Raw genomic sequence first — 18,989 nt, 5'->3', positions numbered from 1 at the left:
CATATTCTTAGAAATTAGTTAAGTGGTCCTTAATCTAAAAATGATAACTCTTCTGACTAGGACTACAGCCAAATACATTCATGATTGGGCTTTAATGTTCCTGGCTGAACATTATCATCTTCTGAGGGTAGGCCTTAACTTCTCTAATGGCAACTGCACTAGATACATATTCTTTGTTGTATCTATATTTGTGTCTGCAATTGTTTTGGGAAGCTCTGAAAATACTTTACATAGATTGAAACTTGGGGTATTCTCTTGTTCTGCTTCTGCAGAAGCAGAAGGAAATACGTATTTCTCGTATGTATTTCAATCTAAATTAACTGTAAAAGAGCTATAAAGCATTTTATATGCTTATGACAACTCTAAGATACAAGTGTCATATAGAATATGAAGAGTTACCTCCATTGGGTCTATTTGTGCACCATTGTCCAGGCACATTTTGATCATTTCCAAGTCACCATTTTGCACAGCCAGGTGGAGAGGGGTGGCTTTCCCATTATTCATAAAGTTAATGTGCAACTGTCTACTGTAGCCATGCTCTTCACCTTGAGAAAAAAATAACATTCAACATAACAAATATATAAAATAAATAATAGGGAGATTTTTTATTAAAAAATATGAACAAAGGTAAAAAAACAATGAAAGGGCACTGAGACACATAAAAGCTTGTGTTTAATTCTGTTAAATATTTTTCAAATTAGGCCGGGTGTGGTGGCTCACACCTGTAATCCCAGCACTTTGAGAGGCCATGGTGGGAGGATCACGAGGTCAGGAGATCGAGACCAGCCTGGCTAACATGGTGAAACCCCATCCCTACTAAAAATACAAAAAATTATATGGGCATGGTGGCATGCACCTATAGTCCCGTTACCCAGGAGGCTGAGGCAAGAGAATCACTTGAACCTGGAAGGCTGAAGTTGCAGTGAGCTGAGATCACACCACTGTACTCCAGCCTGGGTGACAGAGTGGGACTCCAACTCAAAAGAAAAAAAATCAAATTAATAGCATCCACCAAAATAGACTTATTTATAGTATATAACGTAGAAAAGCCTCGACTCACCAAACCTTAGTATGATTTCCATGCATTCTTTGGAACCTGAAAATGCAGCTTGGTGAATAGGGAAACATCCCCATTTATTTGATTTACATGGCTTAGCTCCTTTGTTAAGCTGGAAGAAAAGACAGAATGAAAAATGACACCAGTTAAACCCCAGATCACAAGGGTGGATGAGAATTTACGTGCCTCTCCCATATCATTTTACTATTATATGTCTGTGTAAAAGTACATAGAGAGCTTCATATGTTATGAAGTCTAGGCAAGAAGGTAATTTTGAAGTAGACTAAGATTCTGAAATAGAGATATTTTATATCTTCCAAAGAAGTAACAACGTAGACACAACATCTATCTCGATACCCAGCAATAAAGTCAACACATTTTTCAATGGGATTAATGAGATTTTTGAAGACATTATCATGACTTCCATAACCATTTTCAGTTTCTTATGCAAATAAAGTGATATATCCTAGATTATTTTCTCTTTATTTATGCAAAATTAATAAATGAATGTGCCACTACTCTTGTTAAGCCATGATAATCAAATATTTTCACTAATGAAGTTTCTTAACTAAAAAGATGTTAGAAGGACCGAATGTTCTATTACCTTTTTATGTGGTCCAATCATTTTAAACTACCATTCTCTGTAAATCATTAGCCTTCAGTTTTAAGTACCTCTAATTACTACAAAAAATTATTTTGAAAAAGTAGAAAAGTGTGAAGAAGCCAATTCCACCTGTAATCTCAGCTTTTAGAGGTAGTATCAGTTTACTCTATACATAATAGTCCAGAAATTATCTATCTATATAATATATATATATGTAGAGTCCAGAAATTGAAGATGTACTTTGTAAAATCGTATTATTAAAGAATATTGTTAAGTAAAAGCTTTTTTGAACATTATCATACAGTGTACACATAAATTAAACTTGCAAGGAAACCAGACTTTAAAAATATATTGTTTTCTGTAGTATTTTCAACAATACTTTTCTTTATTCCAATTTTCTTGTGGTTAATTTAAGGCTCTTTTCCTAAATTCTTGGTTTGAGTGTTAGTTAACTTATTTTTATTCTCTTTATCATTTATTCTCTTTGTGGTCCAATCATGACAGCTTAGAGTACGTACCTGTCTCTAAGTCCATCTTGTAAAGGTGCTAAAACATATTTGTATGGCACATTTAAACATTAGGTAAATATTTTTAAATTATTTAATTGCATTTTCTTATTCTCTGAGATGGTGAAGAGGCAAAATCAAGTGGCAAAAATACAGATGCTGGCCTAGATAACATACAAGTAACTAAGGAATATTTGAAAAAAAAGTCTATTTGCTGGCATTCTAACAGCACGCTCAGATGGAGCACTGCCAGAAGCAGGAGGAAGTCATGCAGACAAGCATCTCCATCGCTTCACTGGACCATGCCAGGAAGCCTCACCAGAGACAAGGCTGGCTCTACTCTCAGGCGTGTGGCTAAGAACCTTTTTCATTACATCATGCAGGGCTCTGTTTTTGAGACCCAAGGACAATAATTTCTTCAGGTCTTGGGAGCTGTGTTTCCTTTGACTTTTCTCTTATGGGCCCAGTAAGTCTGCAACTGACTATATTCATCTTTCCTTTGACTATTCAGAAGCTCAGAATCATACATTTGATCCATCTTTATAACATCCAGGCCATTATACTTTGTATTTTGCATTCTAGCCTGACCACCAGCTTCATCTCAACTTTTCCTGCCTGTATTTTCTTTTCACTTCGATTTTCTCATAATTTTCTTTACTGTTTTACTATTAGTCTTCCATAAGCAATCTCAGATCCTCTTAAGGGGGGAGTACATACACAAAAACACATAGAACAACTTTTTTTCTGACCTAGTTTCTGTATTTTATATTTTTCCAAGGAGAAAAACTTAAGAGCTTTTGTAAATAATAATAATCCATGTTGTATTCATGAAAAGATAAAGAAAGCAGACAGATATGACAAATATACAAACCAAAATCTGCAATGCTTCGCTATTATTTGTGGTGCATGCAACGATCACAGCTGTGTTTCCATTTTCTCCTTCCAAATTAACATCAATAGTTCTATGCTCAAGCAAGACCTAAAAAAAGGGGAGAATAATTGTCAAAATTTTTGCAAATTTCCAAATAAGGTACTTGCCTTCCACTAGAGTTTAAGTTTTCAAATGCCAGGGGCCATGTCTGTTTATCTTTTATTCATCCTTCTCTCACACAATCTGGCACAAAATCTTGCACATTGTGGGTACTAATTAATTTCCCCATTAGATGAAATAATCATGATTTCAACGCCACAACAATCAAGGCAATATTGAGTTCTGGAATTATAAATAAAATAAGAATTATAGATACTAGTTATCATAGCTTCACTTAACACTTCCAACTTGTATTAAGTGAAGTTATGTTAACTAATATTTTCGGGAAAATAAACTTGTGGAGCCATTAGAAAGTGTTCATGGTGGAAGGGGAAGAGAGGTAGGGAAGAAGGAAGAGAGTAAAAGAGACAGAAAGGAGGGAGGGAGAGGCTGGGCGCGGTGGCTCAAGCCTGTAATCTCAGCACTTTGGGAGGCCGAGGCGGGCGTATCACAAGGTCAGGAGATCGAGACCATGGTGAAACCCCGTCTCTACTAAAAATACAAAAAAAATTAGCCAGACATGTTGGCGGGCGCCTGTAGTCCCAGCTACTCGGGAGGCTGAGGCAGGAGAATGGCGTGAACCCGGGAGGCGGAGCTTGCAGTGAGCCGAGATTGCACCACTGCACTCCAGCCTGGGGAACAGAGCAAGACTCCGTCTCAAAAAAAAAAAAAAAAAAAAAAAAAAAAGGAGGGAGGGAGAAAGGCAGGAGGGAATTTTTTTTCTCTTCCAGTTATTTTTCTTTTACCTGGATTGCAAGAATTTGGGGACATGTCAGTGGACATGCTATTCTCTTCAGAGTTTTGTGTGGTGTAACCCAATTAATTCAAACTTGGCCTGGAATAGAAACCTTCTCTACAATGTAAGAAATTAGCATCCTGATAAAATGATCAAGTAATTTTTCTGATGGAATTTCACTGAAGACCTGTTACCACCTCACCTGGTTGACTGCCATCTGATTACTGCCCAAGCATCTGTAGGTCTTTGACTAGTCTTTCTTTTATATTCAATGTAACAAAATTGTCTCATATAAATGTCTCATCAAATCTTTGAATTGGCCTACTGGAGGCTTTTCCTCTTGCAGAAAGACTACGATAAATGATGACATGTCCTTAAAATTAAATAATGTTAAAAGAATTTATTAAACCAGCTGTTTCTTAAAAACCTTGACTTCTTTGAAAAAAGTATGCAACCTCCTACCAGAGCCTCTTGTTAACAGAACGTATCCCTTGTGAGTGTCAGCAAATGAATTAGGTTTATTAATTGGCTCTGCTCATAAAAGAAAATTAAACTCAGATTTTAGTACATAAGAATAGGTGGAGAAAGATTGATGGATTAAGGGAAATGAGAACATAAGATTCCTTCCATGGACTTTAGGCATCATCACATTCTGTTCTTCAGAAACTCTAGATTCACATGGAAAATAGCCTACCAAAGTCTACAAGAAGAGGCTTTTCTCTCTTTGCCCTCTTAGAATCATAGATCATAAATGTTTAGCTGTGTTAAATTATATGTGGCAGGGATCCCAGAGAGAGCAACTAAACTGTGCACCTACTTCAAATTCAGTCATGACAAGGCAAGTCTGGAAGGTTTGGAGGTGAGCCCTCCACAGGTCCCTTGGTTGATAATCTGAAGCCTCATGGAAGGGTCAAACAACTGGATACTTTGAATTAAAGCCCCAAGGACTAAGGTCTGCAGGCTACTGAGAAACAAAACCACCCCTTAATCCCCAGGCCAGTGTGTCCCAGGGAATATTATGCATACTATACATCATTGTGCAAGAACTTGAAGTGATGCGTGGATGACAGTTTTTTATTTTACAACCATTATAGGCAGCACAGGAAGATTTGAGGGAAGGTCAGTGGAGCAGTCAATGGAGCAGCTTCTAAACTGGCAGGGGCTGGGTGGGTACAGGCTGGACCATGGGCGTAACTGGGAGAGGCAGGTAGAGAGGATTGCTGTTTGCAAGCATGAGGGGAAACATTCCAAAACACCTTCTCTTCCTTCTATTCCGGTCATCTCTGGTGAACCAGAGGAGTCTGAAAATATTTTTACACATAGTTGTGGCTGGTAAGCCCAAGTAAAGGAGAGCCAATTTTACTTATAACTCTCTTTTTCTGCTTGTTCTGGTGTCACTAGGAAAATTTGTTTCATGTCCATCACTGAGCTTATGAATCAGTTAGGAGCTTTATTTTCTATTTCTGTGTGATACCCACCTTTCTGTATTTGTTGGTCTGGAGATTTCTGCTTTCTAATTAACAATAGTCTTTCAACAGTTACCTGCCTTCAATTCCCAAACCACACTTTCACGGCCAATATTAAGTTAATAGGCATGTGTTCTTGAAAAGAGCCTTCAGAGGGAGCACAGAGCTCCATGAGGAAATATTTGATATCTCTGCGGGAGTCCCTGCAGTCACTAGTGGCCCAATACAGATGATATAGAAATAGCACTTGGCTCATGAATAATGAATAAAAAAATAACAGTTTGTTGTCAGAGGACTTTCTAGTAACCTCTTCAGGGAGCCACCGTGACCCATCTCATAGTTACTGAGACTTCAGCTCTCCCCTTCTCAGTCAGCCAGAACTCCCATTTACTCATTCATTCATTCATTCATTCATTCATTCAACAGCCATCATTTACCAGCACAATGCCAAGGAGTAAGAAATACTTGAATTAGTAAGACACACCTCCTCCCTCAAGGATAATTAGCCAGTGGGGAAGAAAAGCACATGAACATTTGATTCCGATATCACGTGTTAAGAATTTTAATAGAGCCACATACAAGGTACAGTAGGAAAGCAGAAAGTGGCTCCTCTCACCTTTTATGCCAGACTTAAAGGAGCCAAAGTCTCAGAGGGCTGAGAGAAAGATTTTTGGGCTAAAGGGAGCCTGAAACTCATGGAACTCTTTGGATATTGTTTCTACCAGAAAACTTACTATAAGTGCCAAATAGCCTACCTTAGAAATGAACTTCTGGAACATGCTCCATTTGTAAATTGCATTCTTCATCCTTTAAGCATGTTTGTGTTCTCGGGTGTTTGAAAGACTCTGAGAAGTAGTTTAAAAATCATGGCCTAATTCTTACCCTTTAGCAATTTTCCAGGGTTTCCTCTATTTGACCGAACTTACTCTTACACCTTGAAAACCAATAAGATAATTTCCCAGTGGTATCCTTATGTCTTCTGCTAACTAATCTGTCTGACAGGCCATCCATTCTAACAAAAATAGCGTATCATAATTATGTTTTCTGTTTTCACTGAGTCTCTCATTACCTTCCTCCTTTTAGTCATTAAATCAGTCAGGTAAAAGTGATAAAGCCTAAACCTGAAAACATAAAGATGAAAACAAAATTCCTTAGTCTCGCATCTTCACTTGTGGTGTGATATTAGGCAAGGTATTCAAATTCTTTTGGCACCTCAGTGTACTCAGCTATGCAATAAGAACACTAGTGGGATTACTTCATAGTGGGTTTGCTTAGATGAGAATTTAATAAACAAACACACACAAAGCTCTTATAAAAATGCCCGGTAAATAAGAACTATTCAATAAAGTCAAAACTAATCATCATCATCATCATTAGTTAGTGAGAAGTAAAGCAAATGTAATAATTGCATTTTGTTTGCCATGGAAGCTTAGAAGGTGCTCATCCTGGTGCAAGCAGAGAGAGCTGGTTCTGGGTCCCAGCACCTGCGCCGCTAGTCAGGCCCTTTGGAGCTGGCCAGTAGCCTTACCTTCATCACCTCATTGTTCATGCCCTGCACAGCTATGTGGAGAGGCGCCATCATGTTGAAGTTTCGGAGGTTTGGGTTTGCTCCTCTGCTGAGAAGAAACTTAACGCTTTCAATTTGGTTTTTTTCTACAGCACAATGCAGAGGGGTATTTCCATAATCATCCATTTCATGCAGCACTAGAAAAATAAACCAAAATATGGATTAAATTTTGCTTAGACTGTATTCAACACATCCTGAGTGCCTATCCACTATACAACTCAGTGCCAAGTGCAAATGAAATCAGCTACATCTTTTTATGGAAACTAAAAACACAGCTTCAGTTCTAACGAAACATTTAATGGGCACCTAGGGGGGATATATAGAAGCATGAGACTGACTTTATGAATTGAGTTAAATTTCTATAGGTAGCATTAATAAGAAATAGATCCTCCTATTGCTATATGTTTTTATCTATACGAGTTTTGGGATTGTAATAAAATATTGGGATTATATAAAAGCAAGAACTATGTACCAGGCACTCTGCTAAGTTCACATGACCATTATTTCATTCAAGCCTCCAATAGCCTGCAAAGTAACACCATGACAAATTTTCAGAAGAGGAAGATGTTGAGGTCCAGAGAGGTTAAAATTCTAGCCAACATCACAGAGCTAGTAAGGAAGTATGAAAGTTACCATACTTCTCTGAACCTCAGCTTTCTTGTATTCAAACTTAGTAAAAAAAAAAATAAAAAAAACGTATATTCATATACCTACACACACACACAGGGAGAGAGAGAGAGAGAACGAGAGAGAGAGAGAGAGAGAGAGAGACCTTGCGATGTTGCAATGTTACTGGGACAATAATACTAAATCATGTCTCTAAAGATCACACACAGCAGAGTGCCTGGCCTGTAGCAATGGTTCAAAAAGTGTTAATGAGAAAAAAGACACACCACTAACAAACCACAAGACTAGAATTTGAGCTTGAGCCCCTGATGCCACAAGTGGTTTCCACATATTTCTACAATAGCATGTATGGTACTATGTACCCCGTGAGCTCAGCATATATGTAATATGTCTTTTCATCCTGGAAAGTCCTATAGCTATTCTAAAATAGACATGGCTGTCTGCTTTAACAACCTTGTAAATTGGTGGCAGTATATCTCTATGTCCAGGAAAGGAGAAAAAGTATTTGCTCATAAATATGATTTGGAGACCATGTATGGTACATGGTACTTGGAACGATATAGCCATGTTTTCTGTTTCTCTCCTTTTTCAAATGTGTCTCTCCACTATTTCCTTTCATTCGTCTAAGTGTTTCATTCTAAACAACACACACACACATGCATGTACATACCCACACATGCACATCTCTTGACCGTTCTGTCTGATCAAGAAGAATCACTCCATTCATCATTCCATTTGGTGCCAAACTTAAACAGGGATCTATACTTAGGAACTCCCATTCACTAATTAAATAACTTGAATTTGGCTTTTATCCTCATCACTTTTCAGAAATCATTTTTATTTTTATAGAGGTCACTGGACACTTCTAATGTAGGGGCTTTATCATGATCTCCCTCCTACTTGATCTCTTTGTGGCAAGGGCTCCTTCTAACTCTTCTGTCCCCATAACTTCACCCATGGCATGTGCATTTTCACTATCTTCATCTTTTTCTGGCTTTTCTTCTGCCATCTGTCTCTTGATGTTGGTACTCTATTCTTAGCTACCTTTGCTAGCAATTTTGTGATCCCCTAAAGGATTTTCACACATTGCCACTGTCTCAGTGACTTCCTATGCAATCATGCTCCTGTAGGCAGCCCCTTTCCTTCTACATTTCTGTTGTGTGCTGGATATTTCCAAGTGGATGTCCCCTGGGCCTTTCAAACTCACTGTGACCAAATCTCACACCTTCGCACTCACTTCCTTTCTGTTTTCTCATATTCCTCCTTTTGGCAGATGATTACATTATTAGCTTAATCTCCTAAATTCAAGAATTTCAAAGTCAGTTCTAACTCCCTGCCCCATTCTCTTCCCATTTATTCTGCTGTCGAGCGCTATTGACTTTACACACCAATAGCTCTTGAACCTCTCCCTGTCTCCTTTTTGTAGCCTCACAACCCTGGTGAACTCTTATCCTCTCTTTACTACCAAAATAGCTCTTTAGCTTGGCTTCCACTTCTAATCCATCTTCCACAATATTGACAGAATTATCTTATATAGCAAAGGTCTTATCACACCACTTCACTGCCTTCATCTCTGTGGCATCCACCTCCTTCACTGTCTGCAGTTGAATTTCTTAAACAAGGTAGAGTGTACAAGGCTGGCATCTGGAAAACATCACTGTGGGAGTATGGTACACCTTCTTGAGGTGTCAATTTTATTTAATGATGATAATTTAAATGTAAAATAACCTCAATGGAAATAGTATTAAAGAGTACATAAAATGTACATGCTTTCTTACAATCTATCTAAAAATTCAAATGAAGTCTGTGCTTGTTGTGGGGTGTCCTAGATCTCTGTAATATGCTTTGCAGTATTTCAGTAGAAGAAGTTGAGGAGTGCTGGTGTCTAGGAAAACCCACAATTCTAAGTGAAATATATAGGCTCTTTATAATTGGCACTAATTACCCTTAAAAATCACTTCATTCCATTCTTTCTAGTTAATTGAATGGGATGAATGATTTCTGGAAGATGCATTGTAATATTTTGTTACCTTCCAAAGAGGAATCTCTGGTGATCTTCTCCATTAGCTCAATTTGGCCTTCTGCTGCAGCATAATGCAAGAAGAAGGTGTCCATATCGTCACATCTTTTTAATTTCTTTTGCTTATTAACGTTTTGTAATCCATACGCACTTCCTTCAAAAACCACCTAGAGGTATTTGAACACCGTTATACCAAACAAGCATACGCAAAACTTATGACTATAATCATTTTATAGCCTGAAAGAACTTATTATTATCCAAAACTATCATGCTTATAATGAGGTAAATATTTTTCTTGAAATACAGAAAATGTTTACAGACACAAAGGAGGTTTGAGAAAATGCCCCAAGACTGATCAATATATGAAATAATTTTTTTTGTCATGAACTCGTTCATATATGCTTAGAAATAAAGGCTATTCTTCCTCATTGAGAAGGAAATGCAGAAATCTTCCCCAAACAAATGATTCAGATACTTGCTTTAATTCCACCATTGACCATAACTAGTCACATATGCCACATGATAATATATGTCCAAACTCCAGTTTGTTATTTTAAAGATAACTAGAGCATTTCTCACTACTGAAAAGAAAAGCTATCAATGAAAATGAAGTATTAAGGTATTTAATGTATCCTTAATATAACTAAGAAAGGATTTAGAATATTAGGATTTATTCAGCAAATGTCAGGTTGGAATAATAAAACTTAATTTCTTAAAATTTTGAACTTTAGTTTTTGCTTCTGTTATTATAGAATAGTACCTAACGAGTCACTCTTCCATGGTAGTCTCTTAAGTTGAGATGTGTTACTTTTTAACTAAAAAAAATTCAATTCCATATAAGCTACATATAACTTTAGTGACTACAGGATATGACAATAAGCATCCAACCACTTCCAAATTTACACAAAGTCGGTAATAAATTTAAAATGGGCTTCTTGCAGAAATAGGGTCTTTTTCCATGTCTCATCCTATCAAAGAAAGTGTTGGCCTAAATCTATTTGGAAGCATTTTGGTAGTTGAATTTGATATGCTCTTTGCGTAATAAAGGGATTATGCTGCCCACTCCCTAGTGCTGGAAAGAGCAGTTTAGGATGTCTGTTCAGTGATGTGCTGTCAACACAAACCCAATTCCACACTCTTTAGAGGGAGTACTAGGTTCAGATGCTCACAAGGCACTATTGAATTCACAATGACAAAACAGCATCTAAATACTTTACATGAGCATATCAGATGTATTAGATCATCTCAATCAGTACCTGACGTTGTCAGGCTTTGAAGATATTTTTTAAAGTTCTGAAAGTAAGCCAAGGATGTCATTTAGACAAAATATATGTTCATTTAATGTAGTTTCATGTTGTCACAGGGTCACTTCAGATTCCTTTGGAATCTGAACTATATGATTAGATTCAGAACATAATAGACTAGATCACTTTTAGATAAGCTAATTCTAACTAAACCCTTTAAAACAGAGATATCAAATACATCTGTTTTAGGTTGCTTTAATGAAATACATATAAGTAGCAATGGGGCCAAAAGGTTGGAAACTAAGGTGAGAGATTACAAATGGAAAGTCAAATGCTAAACTGTTCACTATCTTGAAAGAAAATAATTGGAAAAGGCTAAAAGCATCAGTCCAACGGTTCTTTTTCCACATTTCTCATCTTGTAAGTTTTCTATGATCCTTCAGTTTTGTTAGTGTTCCTGAGATACTGTGTATGTGCTGGAGAAAATATGTTATATAGCTTTTCTTTTAAATTAGGAAACCACCAAAAACCCTCTAGAGGTTAAAAAACCCTTCACAGTGTTATATATGTTTCTTTGTCATGGGTCCAACATGAGATTTTTACAAAATGATATGGAACTACCACAGTTAATGAAATAAAATATATAATCCTTCAATCTACAAACTCTATGTAGCTTCTAAAAGGCTTAAAAAACATAAGTCGCTCTACTTAGGTGATAAATCTAAATAAAGACTATTAGAAACATGAAGACAAACAATTTTGAGACTCGCTGCTAAGAAATCCTTCAGCAAATATCTCTAGAAAATAAAACCACATGGGTGATTTTAGAAATTTGAAATTTCTTCCTGTATCATATTAATTGTAAAAATACTATTCCAGTGGTTGAAAGCTATTCATGACTCAGTTCTCTGGAGTAAGCCAAAAGACCACAGTTATCATGCTAACATTAAGAAGGACAAAAAATGTCTGTGGCCAAACTGGACATGTCAACAGACTCACTTTGGGAGGCCTGGCTAATTGGTGTGTGTGATTAACTACACATGCCTGACTCACACACACAATTGGCAATAGTGCCAATTCCTGCAACCTGCTTAGAGAGCAATTTGTCAATTTCTACCAAAATTAAAGCTGTACATACCTCTTGACCCTGCTAGGACTTTGACATACAGACATATCCATAAAGGTACCAAGGGACAGACAGACAGAGAAGCTACATCTACACTCACAGACATACTCTGTCACGTGTGTGACAGCAAAACAAAACAAACGCAAAACAGCTTAAGTGTCCATGAGTGCAAGACTGGTTAAATAAATCATGATCTAGTCATACAGTGGAATATTAGGAAGCTGGTAAAAACAGTGAGGTAAATCTACAAGTGCCAATTTGAAATGTATTCAAAAATACATTTTGTGAGTAAATCAGAGTGGAAATCTGTGAGTTCTTAACTTTGCAAATAAAACAAGATCTATTAGCATGTGTGTTTTTGTGTAAGTATTTTTTTTTTAACCTGGAAAATACTTAAGAAACTGTTAACATGGTCCCATCGTCGAAAGAGACTTGTGATGAGGGTTTGGGGCGACCTTTTTAATGATGTCTCAACATTTTAAAAGAGCCCCTTTCTCCTGCCGGCAATCTGATGAAATCCCGTGGTGGGTTCTGAGCCCCCAACAGCCTTTATCCCTTAGACTACGCCGTCAGGTAGTAGCTAGTGCTGCCTTTAGGTCCGAGAACTGCATAAGTAATAGAAGTGCCCATCCTAGAGCCTCAGGTCACCCACCCATCTTCAAAAGGTCACCTCCCCCACAGCGTTTCCTGAAGCCCCTACCCCCTGGAGAAGGAATTTGCCACTCCTGCCTCCGTTTTATTGGGGACATTTTCTGCGACGCTTTATGTGCAGACAATTGGTTTATCTATTTCACTCTGTTAGACCAGAAGGCTTCTCAACCCCCCAAAACTCTTAAATAGTTATCCAACGACTACCAGATACAATCATTCGGCTATTTGGTTCTAAACAAAAATCTACGGAAAGGTCCAGGTGAAACGGCACACATTCCAAATTGTCCTGATTTTAGGCAGCTGCCCGATCTTGTGCCAGATGATACAAGTACTTTTTGAGTAGGTTTCCCTGGACTGCAGTTGCCCGTCCAGGAGCAAGAATTCGGTTGGACAAACAAGCAAACAAAATAGACAAAGCAGGCGCTGTGTGAGCGCGTCATTAGTAGGGTCACTGGATTGTGCACACACCCCAAAGCTTGCAACCCCCATGCTTTCTCCAAACCAAGCGCTGCCCGCAAGGAAACCTCCAGCCGACCCCCGCCCGCACGTCGGAAACCCTCCAGACCGGCAGCCCCCAGAGTACCTTAAGCGATTCCTTGCAATCCTCCGTGTCGTCCGGAACATCCTCATAGACAACGCCCTGGGGCTCCTTCTTTTCTCCAGGGCGCCACATCTTCCTCAGGCTGCGCTTCATGGACCCCACGCCGGACGCCACCTGGTGCAGCTGCTCTCCACGCGCGCAGGCACCTGGGGCGAGAGAGCGCCGTCAGCCCGCCAGGCGCCGGGGTCCGCGCGAGCCCGAGCTCTCCCGCGCCGCAGCTCACAGGCAGCGAGAAAGTCGCTCTGCGGGAGTCCTGGAGAACTTCTGGAAGGAGTTCTCAGGCCCGCGCTACTTTTGTAGTACCGGAAGCAGGCGGGGCGCGGAGAGGAGGTAGAAACGCAGACCTCCTTCGCAAAGAGGGCGGCGGCGCCGCGTCTGCCTTGGACTCGCCCCTTCAGGGACAAAGTGACTCGCCCGTCCCGCTGTCCTGCAGCTGCAGCAGCTCACTGACAGAGTCAAGCGTGTCAGGTCGGGGTGGATGCAGGGAATTTGTTATAATAAACAAACTAAGAGCCCCCTTGCCCTGCCCCCAACCTTGTATGTGAGTGTGTGTATGTGTGTGTGTGTGTATGTGTGTGTTGGGTGGGGGGTGGGGAGTGTAAAGAGAGAGGAAGAGGGAATGACTGGGTACATTGGAAAGATTTTTAGTTTTCAGGAGTTTTTTCTGACTAAAATCCTACGGACCTGTGTTTCCCACCACGTGCACCTTCTTCTGGGGGCCTCTTTGATTTGGAAATAAAGTTTTTAACAAAATTTCTCATTCCAAACATTTGGGACAATAGCTACATCCTAGCACTGGTTTGAGGGACTAGATTAAGTCCCTGTGAATATCAGGTCTCATTTCCTGTGGATAATAATAGTGATCCCCCTCACGCTTTGGTGTTTAAGGGTGGTTAATAAGAAGGTCAGGTTAAACGTAAGCCACTGCTGACTGGTGCAAGTTTGTTTGCCCCCAGCTTTATTTGAGAGACTTATATTTATAGGACTGCTCTTCCTTAAGTGTCAATCGAAGTGTCTCAATCGAAGAGGCTGGTTCTACTTTTACGTACAGACAAGGGAGTCTCCGAAACTGTTGCCGGTAAGTTCAAGTTTACAAGGCTAGAAAGCAAGAAACCTTCTTTCTAAGGCTGATTATACCTTACACGGGACAGAATGTAGCTTTGACAGTCTTTTGCTTTGACAGACTGTGCTTCATGAAGGCCCTGGATTGTCATATTCACCTGCTCATCTCCAGCACTTAACACAAGACCCCCGTGGATCCAGGACCTGGCATAGAGGTGCACTCAGTAACGGTTTGTGGACTGTCTGACCTAGGGGCTCTGGTGGGCTAAGCTTAGGGCTAGGCAGAGTGGACATGATGATGTTGAGGAACCATGAAAGGTCCCCCTAAATCTTCCAATGGATATGGCAGGTTGCCATCAATTCCACCCTTGGAGTGGAATTCCTTGGAAGGATAATATTGAACTTAACCACATCGTGAGTCCATGAGTATGGCTTGCTGGAGTATACAGGTGTTCAACTTCACCTTTGCACTCTTTTCCCATCAGCATCTGTGTTCAGGGTATGCAAGATAAGAATGAGTTGCACAGCTTGCTATGATTTAGTTGAAAGAGGTAATGCATTTGGAGAAACCAATAAAGAAAAGAATCCAAGGGTTGGGTAAAAAGAATAACTCTCATTGAGCCATTGCTGCCTACCTGATATTTTCCATATACCAGTTTAATGTTTTAAAATGGAAATGCCTCATAGGAATATTAAGACTTTTTATTTTTTATCATTGATTATTTTGATCAATTGCTTTTCTCACAACACTTAGCTGGAAAGGGTCACTAAGGCAAAAACTGAATAAACAGGATGTTCGACGTGGTCATTTTGGAAGCTGGGGCAGTGGGCATGTCATGGTAGCAAGCATCAGATGGCCCTGTTGGCCCCGAAAGACGGGGTGACGGGGGTGGGCGGGGGCAGCATGGGCCAGTGCAGGGAACTCCAGCAATGGATGGTTGAGGGGAATTCTGGGAGAAGGGTGGCTCCAGGCCAACAGCACCCCTCCTTTGTAATATCCCCTGGAGTCTGCATTCTTGCTTCTCTACCCCACTGACATTCTCCAAAGCATGTATTCTTTTTAATTTGTCTTCTCTGTCTTTAACACTGAAAAATACAGTTGGTTAATATTATAGATATGAATTTTTTCCTGCTTTCTGCTTATAAAAGCAAAGCGATTAAAAGATAGTTTAATTTTTAAAAAATATTATGGGGGTCTTGTTCATTTTAGGCATTTTTCAGGCAGTGTCTTCCTAAGACCTCTCAGGAATTCCCATGACTGTTTCTTCTTAATTATTAAATTATTTCCTACCCATCAAAAATATCTTTTTCATAGGCAGGCAGGGCAACTTCCTCTAATTGCAAGATTAATTGCAAATCTTGGTCTTAAAATGCAAAATGTAAACAGGAACAAGACAGTATCTAGCTTTTTACAATCAGGATCTTATTTCATTTGAAGTTTAATGATGAAGAGCAGTAATATGCAAGCTTTTTATATCAATTATACTTTTAAAATGATAATTATTAGAGAAAAGAAACCTTCCTAGAAATTTTCTGAAGGTAATTTTTATTATCAAATTACAATTTGACATTACACAGGACCTTATTCAAGAAAATAAAAAGTGATAATAATGATTTTATTTAAATTATCAAGGAAAATATAGTTATACGCATATATTGCTCAATAACATTTTATGAAAAAAATCTAAATTACCAAAATTCTCCTTAATTATTTTGTTCCTTAAATTTAAAAATGTTTCGTTTATAAGTTAATTATAAAAATATTTATTTTTAAAGTCACTAATCCAGATATATTATTAATGAAAAGGGGCCCAATATACATGCTAAGGAAAATAGCATCTTTTATGAAAAAAAAACATAAAACGCACCCATGGAAAGTGCACAGTTTGACGACTTGTAGTAAATTTATACAAGTATACAACTATCTCCACAATCCAGTTTTAGAATATCTCCATCAATCCAAAAAGTTTCCTTAGACTCAGATGCAGTAATTCCCTCCCCCACCCAGACCCCTAAGCAACCTTCAATCTGTCTTTGGAGCATACTTTCTATCTCTATAGTTTAGCCTTCTCTAGAAATTTCAGATACATGGAGTCATACACTATATAATATTTAGTATCTGGCTTCTTTTGCTTAGTATAATACACTTGAGATTGACCTACATTGTACTATGTATCAGTAGTTTCTTCCTTTTTATTGATCAGTAGTATTCCATTGTATGGATATACCATGTTTTCTTTACCCATTTACCAGTTGGTAGACATCTGAATTATTTCCAGTTTGGGTCTATTATAAATAATGCTGCTGTGAACATTTTCATACAAATCTGTGGACATACATTTTTATTTCTCTTGTTTAGATAGATACCTAGTAGTGGACTTGCTGAGTAATGTGATAAGTATGTGTTTAGCTTTGTATGAAACTGCCAAATTGCCTTCCAAAGTGGATGTACCATTTTATATGGCCTCCAGCAGTGTATGAGGATTCTACTTACTTCATAGCCTCACAAAACTTAGTATTGTCAATCTTTATTATGGTCATTCTAGTGGTATATACCATTGAGTCTCTAATTAGCATTTCCCTAATGGCTAATGATATTGTCCATATTATCATGTCTTATTATTCATTCATATATTTTCTTGATGAAATGTTTATTAAATTCTTTGGCCTCTTTTTAAATTGCGTTGTCTTCTTACTATTAAGTTGTAAGAGTTCTTTATTCTAAATATAACTCTTTAATCAGATAAATAATTTGCAAAGTTTTTTCAGAAGCTGTTATTTCTCTTTATTTTCTTAATAGCGCCTTTTGAAAAACAAAACTTTTAATTTTGATAAAAGTCTAATTTGTTAATTTCCTATATTTTGTTTTGGGTGCCATATATAGAAACTTTTGCCAATGCAAAATTAAAAAGCTTCTCTTCAGTATTTTCTTCTAGAAGTGTTAGCTCTTAACTAGATCAATTTTGAGTTAATTTTTTGTTCAGGTTGTGGGGTAGAGGTCTAAGTTCATTTTTATTGCATATGGATATACAACTGTTACTAGTTGTTAAAAAACTATACATCCCTCATAGAATTGCCTTCAAACCATTGTCAAAAATCAATTGACTACAAATGTAAGAGTTTGTTTCTAGACCCCTATCTTCTTCCACTGATTAATATCTCTATATTTAAGCCAATACCACATGGTCTTGACTTATATATTCAGGTTATTAATCTCTTGTGAGATGGGTAGTATGATGGTTAATATTGGGTGTCAACTTGACTAGATGGAAGGATGCCTTGATGGCTGATAAAGCGTTGTTTCTGGGTATGCCTGTTGCATTTAGTCTATAGATTGATTTGGTGGGAAGGGCCATTTTTAAAATATTGAGTCTTCTGATCCATAAACATGGTATATTTTCAATTTATATAGACCTGTCTTGATTCCCTCAGCAGTGCTTTGTAGTTTTCCATGTACAGTTCATGCATATTTTTGGTTAAATGTGTTCCTAAGGATTTTATTAATTTTAAGCTATTTTAAATGAAATGATTTTCTTAATTTTACCATCAGATGATTTGTTGTTTACAGAAATACAATTGAATTTTCAAAATGATCTTGTTTTCTACACTATTACTAACTTTGCTTATTAACTCTAGTAGATTTTTAAGAGACTTTTTAGAATCTTAAACATATAAGACAATGCTAATAAAGACAGTTTGCTTCTTCCTTTTGCAATTGTATGCCTTTAATTTTTTTTCCACCTCAATCACTGATTAGAAGCTCTAGGACATTGTTGAATAGAAGAGGAGAGAGTGGATATCCTTACCTTTTTCCCAATCTTAGGGGGAAAGCAATATCTTTCAACGTTAAATATTACATTAAAGTAGGATTTTTATGGATGTCTATTATCAGGTTGAGGAAAATATTTTTATTCTTTGTTTTTATCAAGAGTGGGTGTTGAATTTTGTCTGATACTGTCTCTACAACTATTGAGATGATCACGTGTTTTTTCTCACTTATATTATTTTATATTAATAGATATTCTAATATCAAACCAACCTTTTAATACGTTACTGGATTCAGGTTGCTAATATTTTGTCAAAGATTTCTGTGTTTAGGCTCATGAAGAATATTGATCTGTAGTTGCCTCTTTTGGTGATATGTTTGTATAGCTTTGCTATCAGTTATAGTAGTGGCCTCCCTGAATAAGTTTAAAACTGTTGTCTTCTATTTTCTGAAGTAGTTTGTATAATATTGGTATTATTTTTTAAAGGTTTAATAGAATTCACCAGTGTAGGCCTTTGGGAAGATATTTAATTACTAATTCAATTTTTATCTTTTATAGAGCTATTTTGATTTAATATTTTTGCTTGAGTAAATTTTGGTAATTTGTTGAGAATTTTATCCATTTAATCTAAGTTGTCTATGTGTTTGTTGGCACAAAGTTGTTTATAGAATTCCTATACAATCAATTTAGTCAATCAGTTTCTTGTAGGGTGTGTAATAATGCCCCTTCTTTCATTTCTGTTTTTTGTCATTCATGTAATCTCTCTTTCCTAGCTAATAGTTTATCAGTTTTTTTATTGTTTTTCAAAGAACCAACTTTTGATTTTATTGATTTTCTCTACTGTTTCTCTACTTTTGTTTCATTTTTTTCTCTCTTTAATTTTTCTTTCTAATTATTTGGGTCCAATTTGCTCTTCTTCCTTTAC

At 37.5% G+C, this 18,989-nt stretch overlaps 1 protein-coding gene across 1 annotated transcript in view; it reads right to left on the bottom strand.

Moving 5' to 3' along the window:
- TRPA1 (transient receptor potential cation channel subfamily A member 1) overlaps nucleotides 1–13,503 on the bottom strand; it is a 55,278-nt gene extending 41,775 nt beyond the window's left edge. The window contains exons 1-6 of the mRNA XM_003274774.4: nucleotides 13,218–13,503; nucleotides 9,624–9,780; nucleotides 6,928–7,103; nucleotides 3,039–3,146; nucleotides 1,061–1,169; nucleotides 400–545 (exon numbers count right to left, since the gene is read on the bottom strand). Coding sequence (XP_003274822.2) covers nucleotides 400–545; nucleotides 1,061–1,169; nucleotides 3,039–3,146; nucleotides 6,928–7,103; nucleotides 9,624–9,780; nucleotides 13,218–13,328 — 807 coding nt within the window. The 5' untranslated portion in view covers nucleotides 13,329–13,503. The remainder of the gene's footprint in view (nucleotides 1–399; nucleotides 546–1,060; nucleotides 1,170–3,038; nucleotides 3,147–6,927; nucleotides 7,104–9,623; nucleotides 9,781–13,217) is intronic.
- Nucleotides 13,504–18,989: the final 5,486 nt, after the last annotated feature.

The sequence above is a fragment of the Nomascus leucogenys genome, chromosome 16 (assembly GCF_006542625.1).
Source record: "Nomascus leucogenys isolate Asia chromosome 16, Asia_NLE_v1, whole genome shotgun sequence".
Taxonomy (NCBI): Eukaryota; Metazoa; Chordata; class Mammalia; order Primates; family Hylobatidae; genus Nomascus; species Nomascus leucogenys.
Note: the sequence above shows the minus strand (reverse complement) of the source record. Positions and strands in the feature narration are given on the sequence as shown.